Source organism: Epinephelus moara, chromosome 12 (genome assembly GCF_006386435.1).
Source record: "Epinephelus moara isolate mb chromosome 12, YSFRI_EMoa_1.0, whole genome shotgun sequence".
NCBI lineage: Eukaryota > Metazoa > Chordata > Actinopteri > Perciformes > Serranidae > Epinephelus > Epinephelus moara.
In genome coordinates, this window is record NC_065517.1 from 43,313,482 (window position 1) to 43,321,524 (window position 8,043).

General features: G+C 43.2%; 1 protein-coding gene across 1 annotated transcript in view; it reads left to right on the forward strand.

Annotated features, from left to right (window-relative positions):
* kidins220b (kinase D-interacting substrate 220b) overlaps positions 1-8,043 on the forward strand; it is a 50,423-nt gene that overhangs the window by 21,821 nt on the left and 20,559 nt on the right. Inside the window, 8 exon segments of the mRNA XM_050057559.1 lie at positions 4,734-4,832; positions 4,937-5,035; positions 5,365-5,463; positions 5,693-5,794; positions 5,929-6,027; positions 6,217-6,414; positions 6,668-6,766; positions 6,877-6,975. Coding sequence (XP_049913516.1) covers positions 4,752-4,832; positions 4,937-5,035; positions 5,365-5,463; positions 5,693-5,794; positions 5,929-6,027; positions 6,217-6,414; positions 6,668-6,766; positions 6,877-6,975 — 876 coding nt within the window. The 5' untranslated portion in view covers positions 4,734-4,751.

Consider the following 8,043-nt stretch of genomic DNA (forward strand, 5'->3'; position numbering starts at 1 on the left):
GTGAAGTTTCGAGCAAATCGGACAATGTCAATATATAGTAGGGCATTTCCTGTTTCCACAAGGGGGCGGCATGAGCGTAATCAGATGTGGGCAGGTGCGTTCAGGGGTGGACCGTCGTCACACGTGAAGTTTCGAGCAAATTGGACAATGTCAATATATAGTAGGGCATTTCCTGTTTCCACAAGGGGGCGGCATGAGCGTAACCAGATGTGGGCAGGTGCGTTCAGGGGTGGACCCTCATCACACGTGAAATTTCGAGCAAATCGGACAATACATGAAGGATTTATATTAAGTTGATGTTCCGTGGCGAAGGATAAAAAGTCGCCACTGCAGCGGCCTGCAACATGACAGGACATGTGTGTGACTGTGGAGATTCATCAACTTGATCGTCATGTGGCCACAAAATGTAGTTATCAGGTCAGGAGCTTGAGGTTGGCGTTTGTCAGTGTAAAAGATGGCATTTCTTGTTTCCACAAGGGGGCGCCATGAGCTCTTATCATGTACAGAAATTTTGAAGCAGTTTGGATGAATTATGTGGGAGAGAGAGCTGCTTGAATATGCATGGCGATGGATCAAAAATGGCAGCGCCATAGCAGCCACGACCTTTGTCCTACAGACATGCAGAGCACAACTTTTGAGCAGCATGGTGTCTGGATGATCTGTACAAAAATTGAAGTCGATTGGATGAAATCCCTAGGACTAGTTCGTTAAAATACAACATGTGGAAATCACACCAAAATGACAAGTCAAAATCAAAATGGCCGACTTCCTGTTTGGAGTAGACCATTGGTGCCAGAGACTTTTATGTGCGTCTGTACAATATACACGTGTACCAATTTTCATGTTCAAACTCCAAAAAAAAAACCCTGTGGGGAGGGGTTTTTGAAAATTTCAAGGGGGCGCTATAGATGCATTTTGTCCCCCCCATGGGCAACGCTCCTATCAGATGTAAGAGCTCGCTATTCTTGACCTGTGTATCAATTTTCATGAGGAGATTTGTAGGGGGCGCTATTTCGGCATTTCGCGTCGACCATGTGCAACCGCCCAAAAATATCGAATTTCGGATCCGGCCGGAAGAATGTGGAACGTTAGAAGCATTTTGAAATTTGGGAAAGGGGCGAAATTGGGACAAGAAATGTCGGAATAATAATAATAATAATAATAAACAGCGCGATTACAATAGGGTCCTCACGGATGACTTTGTCGTCGCTCGGGCCCTAAAAATTACATTCAGGCTGTCAGTGGCATTGACTCTACATTCATAGTTGTTCAGCAATGTAATAGCTGAAGGAAAGGAGTGTGAGTATCTGTTTGTTTCCCTTAGAGGGGCATAGTAGCGTTGCCCTGAGGGCATTAACACAACATTCTGAGAAAGGATGTGGTCAGGATGTCCAATAATGCTTTTTGTTTTCCTGACCACCTGCCTCTTCCACAACGAGGCCAAGTCACTCAAACTGGACTCCTATAATCTTGGAGCAGGTCTTCACGATTCTGTGTAAACTATTTTTATCTCTCAGAGGCAACCCATTAAACCAACATATAAAAGAGAATGTTAAAAGACTTTCAATAAAAGATTGATAAAAGAACAAAATACTGCGAGAAACATTAGTTCCACCTCCACAACAAGTGGATCCTCTGCTGCCCCCTCTTGGCAAGAGTGTTACAGGATAAATTGAGTTGGGAGTCAAGGACTGCACCTAAATATTTGTATGACTCCACTATCTGGACTTGCTGGCCCTGTATAGTGCCTCCCCTTTGCTCCGGTCTGTTCCTCCTGAAGTCAATGATTATTTCTTTAGTCTCTGAAGCATTCAGGTCGAGATAGTTGTCCTCACACCACTGTATTAAGGTAGGTAAGGCACAGCCATGATCTGACTGTCAACCTTGCAAAAGTGTCAATAGTGCTGTATCATCTGAGAATTTGACAAGGAAACTGTCTGACTGGGATGACTGGGATGAGCTGCAGCTCTCAGTATACATGATAAAAAGTAGTGGGGACAAAACACAGCCCTGTGGAGAACCAGTGTTGGTAACTAATTTACACAGACCCACTGAGCCCTGTCGGTTAAAAAGTTTAAAATCAGGAGTAAGATCTGATCTGGTGAGTTAAAAAGAGAAGCCAGTCTGTCAATTAAAATATGAGGCTGCATCTTTTTAAAAGCAGAGGAAAAATCGGCAAATCAAAGTCTTATGTGGCTGTTTGGATTTTCAAGGTGCTTGTACGCTTTATCTAAAATATTATTGCGTCATTGACACCTTTGTCAGTTTGATATGCAAACTGTAGTGGATCAAGTTTGCCATGAACACCTCATCTATCAAGATCTTTTCCAACCCTTTCATTACAAGGGATGTTAAGTGCTACAGGTCTGAAATCTTTCAGATCCCTTGGGTTTTTATTTTTAGGAACAGGTATTATTGCTGATGATTTCCGTAATCTGCGTAGCTGACAAGTTTCAACACAGATCTGAGAAAGTGATGTAAAAACTAGTTTAGTCACCTGTTCCTGGGATATTGTGATGTCACTCTGAGGGACAAGAGACTTCTTCAAGGAGGAAATATTACCCAAGAAGTTTGACTTTTCAAAATGTGAAAAAAAAGCAGATTGTTATAATTGACTCCTTTTACAGTTATATGTTGCCTACTGGTGCTCGGTGTCTGATTGAAGGATGCCATTAGCTTCATACCCTGCCAGGCTGTTCTAAGGTAACTGCGATTATACTGCTCCTCAACCTTGTTCTTATATTCTACTTTCACCTTTCTTATTCTGTTCCTGAGCTCTCTGGAGGCCTCTTTATTTATCAGACAATCTTTAGTTACCCAGGGTTTGTTATTTGGGTATATGACAACTCTTTTTGATGGGATGACTGAATCTACACAGAAAGTTATATATGATGAGACTGTGTCAGTTAGACTGTCTATGTCACCACAAGCCTTGTACAACTGCTGCCAATCAGTGCACTCCAAGCATGCCTGAAGTGAAGAGATGTTGTCCTCTGTCCATAACTTAACAGTTCTCTCTTTATGCTTCACGCTTTTGAGTACAGGTTTGTACACTGGCATGAGGAAGACACTATAGTGGAAAGAATCCCCACACGCGGGCATAGGGAAGGATTTATATGCTCAGCCTACTGAACCATAGCAGAGGTCAATAGTCGTTTTCCCCTGTGTGGTGGCACAAGTCACGTACTGTTGGTATGATCTCAGTGTTTTCCTCAGATCACACCTATTGAAATCCCCAAGAATGAATTTCGGTGCATCTGGGCATGTAGAATCCAATCTGCATGTGACGTCATCAATCAGCTGAGCAGCAGCCGACACATTGGTACGTGGGTGTATGTAAACAACTGTGAAGAACAGCTGTTGAAATTCACGTGGCAGATGTTGTTTTATTAACTTAAAAGTGAAGTGCATCATGTCTGTCAGATAATCTGCAAGGTTCACTGTGCCCCACATTTCAGAGGCATTTTATTTATTTTAGATGTTATTTTAGTGGTTAACTTTTGCCGTCATGTTCACATTCATACCGCACAGCACAAAGTGTCTTAAAATCCAACATGGTTACAACTTATACAATTCAAAGTGCTTCATAGAACCCATTTATCGAAATCTCGACTCTCTGACATCTACCCAAATATCGTAGACCAATGTGACAAGTGCCATGCCTCTCCCTGTAACCTAAGCCACTTGTTTTTTTCCTGTCCTAGATTACAGAAATTTTGGGATGACTATTCTATGATCATGACTAAGGTTCTGGGGAAAAATATTACTATGTGCTCTTTTATTGCAATATTTCTCCATAGACTCCTACTTTAACCGTATGGAGTGAGACATATTAGCCTTTACCTCCCTCCTTGCAAGACGTCGCATCTTATTTTCATGGAAGTCCCTAAACCTCCATCTATATCCCTCTGGCTTAGAGATGTTATGTTTTTTCTTAAACTAGAAAAGATAAGATTCTAAATAATAAATATATACATATATTTGTGAGCATATGTATATGCACACAAATATATATGTATATATTTATTATTCATTTATTTATTTATTTTTAAATTGATTTTTTCTTACTTAATGTCTGTTTAGTTATTATTCTCTCATATTACATATTTGTCACTTTTTGGACTTATGTAATTCACTTTTTACTGAACAGAGACTTTGCTCCACTGATCTTTCTGCTGTTGGCCCTCCCCTTAGAGGGCCCTGGGGTTGTTCTGGGCACTGGAATAAACAACAGAAAAAGCAATGTACAATGTGTGTAATTCTATTTCTATGTATGTATTGTTGCACTTCTTAAAAAGATTAATAAAAAAAAAAAAAAAAAAAAAAAAATCCAACATGTTTGTTGAAGATTGTGATTAAAGGCTTCAATGGGCTCTGAATGCACACAATATTTTTGGGACAATTTTTCAGATACTTAACAATAAATTGTGCTAAATTTTTTATTTTTAGACTAGTCAACTAGTCTTAATTAAAAATTTTGTTTAGTTGACAGGGAAATTATTTGCCAGGAACATCCCTACCAGTAACCAGAGGAGTCTGTCTGGTGTTGTTAAAAGCTGAGTTTTAGTCGTTTTTAATTGACTCCATTCGTCGTATTTTAGTCGTCAGTCGTCTAAAGCTCTGACCGTGATGCTGGACTAAAGGCCTGAGACCCTGTTAGTTCCTGCTGCTGGCTTATTTGTGATTCATGAGGAGTAAACATTGTTTGTTTGTTGTTTACTGTGTGTTGACAGAACGGACAGACTCCTCTCATGCTGGCGGCAGAGCAAGGCAGTCTGGAGATCGTCCAGGAGCTCATCAGGAGAGGAGCCAACGTCAACTTGGATGATGTGGTAAGTTTCAGTCTCTGAATTCAGGTGCTGCAGTTGCTAGGAGACAGTCGGTGTTAACGGCTTGTTTCTATGGTAACCCCGTCTGTGTGTGTGTGTGTTGTCAGGACTGCTGGTCGGCTCTGATCTCTGCAGCTAAAGAAGGTCATGTGGAGGTGGTGAAGGAGCTGCTGGAGAACAGCGCCTACATCGAGCACAGAGACATGGTGAGACGACACAAACACTGCTGAGACTCATGGGACATGTAGTCTATATCATGGTCAGTTAACACAGGTACCCTGACGATAGTTGACGAGACGATGTCGTGTGTAATCAACTCTTTGTCCTGAAAATTAACTGAAGAAGATGAATTCTTTAATCAGGCAGAAACAGGTTCAGTTTAACATCTGTCAGTTTGTCACAGGAAGGAAGGATGTTGTCATGTGATGTCATGTTATGTCATGTTATGTCATGTGTTTACAGAATAAACAGATGTTATAAACAGCCATAAACACATGTACTGACTGACTGTGTGATGTCACGCTGTGTGTGTCAGGGAGGCTGGACAGCTCTGATGTGGGCGGCTTACAAAGGTCGTGTAGACGTCACCGAGCTGCTGCTGGAGCACGGAGCCAACCCCAACACTACAGGACAGGTAACACACACACACACACACACACACTCTCATGTAGATTTGTTACTATCATACAACCCAGTCACTGTGAGCTCAGTGATGAAACTTCTCTCTGACGGTGTTAACTGAGAATAAACATCACAGGTTTATAACAGCAGGCTGTAAACCAGAGCAGGGGTTCCTAATAAAGTGACCACTGAGTGTAAAAGGACACGTCCTGTCTCTGTCCGTCCGCCTGTCTGTCCCACAGCAATACAGTGTGTACCCCATCATCTGGGCTGCAGGTCGAGGACACGCCGACATCGTCAAACTGCTGCTGCAGAACGGAGCCAAAGTCAACTGTTCTGACAAGGTGATGACCACCTGTGACATCACACAACAATAATCAAGTAAACAATAAATAATAAACAATAAACAATGCTCCTGTGTGTGTGTGTGTGTGTGTGTGTGTGTGTGTGTGTGTGTGTGTGTGTGTGTGTGAGACAGTACGGGACCACTCCTCTCATCTGGGCGTCCAGGAAAGGACACTTTGACTGTGTGATGCACCTGCTGGAGAATGGAGCCGACGTCGACCAGGAGGGGGCGGTACGACCACACCTGTATATTATTACCTGTATCAGTGCTGCCAGTACTGTTTACTATATTTACATACTGGTATCTGTTTGGATATCAGTAGAGATCCAAACAGATACAAACACCCTGTCATGTGGAGATGACTGATAAAGGTGTGTGTCTGTGTCTGTGTGTGTGTGCGTGTGTGTGTGTGTGTGTCAGAACTCGATGACGGCGCTGATCGTGGCGGTGAGAGGCGGCTACACTGAGGTGGTGAAGGAGCTGCTCAAGAGGAACCCCAACGTCAACATGACCGACAAAGACGGGAACACGGCGCTGATGATTGCTGCCAAGGAGGGTTACACAGAGATCGTCCAGGACTTGCTGGACGCCGGGACCTACGTCAACATCCCAGACCGGGTGAGCCCGTGTTACACAGCATGACAACAGGGACGAGACATGAGGCGTCTCATGTCACAGTGTCTGATGTGGAGATGTTTTAGAAATATGTTTTGCTGCTGTACAAGAATCAGAGTTAACAGTTTGACTTCCTGTTGTTTGAGCTCCACGCTGAGCCTTTCACCTGCAGAGTAACACACACAGGTGTGCTCACACTGTCACCTTCGCTTGGGGACAACCAGCAACATTCAATCTGTGTGTGTGTGTGTTACAGAGCGGTGACACTGTGCTGATCGGAGCAGTGAGGGGCGGTCATGTGGAGATCGTCAGAGCTCTGCTGCATAAATATGCCGACATAGACATTAGAGGACAGGTGAGAACACGGTGATGAAACGTGTGGTGTCACTGTTAGTAACAGAGGTCTTGTCAGGACTGATGACGGGACAGTGATGATGTCAGCTGACGTCACTCTGCTGTTTCCAGGACAATAAAACTGCTCTGTACTGGGCCGTGGAGAAAGGAAACGCTACCATGGTCAGAGACATCCTGCAGTGTAACCCCGACACTGAGACCTGCACCAAGGTGAGACACCTGAACACATTTGAACACAGCTGAACACAGCTGAACACATTTGAAAACACCTGAACACATTTGAACACACCTGAACACATCTGAACACATTTGAACACAGCTGAACACATTTGAACACACCTGAACACATTTGAACACACCTGAACACATCTGAACACATTTGAACACACCTGAACACATCTGAACAAATTCGAACACACCTGAACACATCTGAACACATTTGAACACAGCTGAACAGACCTGAACACATTTGAACACACCTGAACACATCTGAACACATTTGAACACAGCTGAACACATCTGAACACATTTGAACACAACTGAACACACCTGAACACATCTGAACACATTTGAACACATCTGAACACATTTGAACACATTTGAACACAGCTGAACACACCTGAACACAGCTGAACACACTTGAACACACCTGAACACACTTGAACACACCTAAACACGCCTGAACACAGCTGAACACACCTGAACACACTTGAACACACCTAAACACACCTGAACACAGCTGAACACACATGAACACACCTGAACACATTTGAACACACCTAAACACACCTGAACACACCTGAACACAGCTGAACACACTTGAACACATTTGACAACAGCGGAACACACCTGAACACACTTGAACACACCTGAACACACTTTAACACACCTGAGCACAGCTGTACACATTTGAACACACCTGAACACACCTAAACACACCTGAACACACTTGAACACATTTGAACACAGCGGAACACACCTGAACACACTTGAACACATTTGAACACAGCTGAACACACCTGAACACAACTGAACACACTTTAACACACCTGAGCACAGCTGAACACAGCTGAACACACTTGAACACACCTGAACACATCTGAACACACTTGAACACACCTGAACACATTTGAACACACCTGAACACACTTGAACGCATTTGAACACACCTGAGCACAGCTGAACACACTTGAACACATTTGAACACACCTGAACACACCTGAACACAACTGAACACACTTGAACACATTTGAACACACCTGAACACACCTGAACACA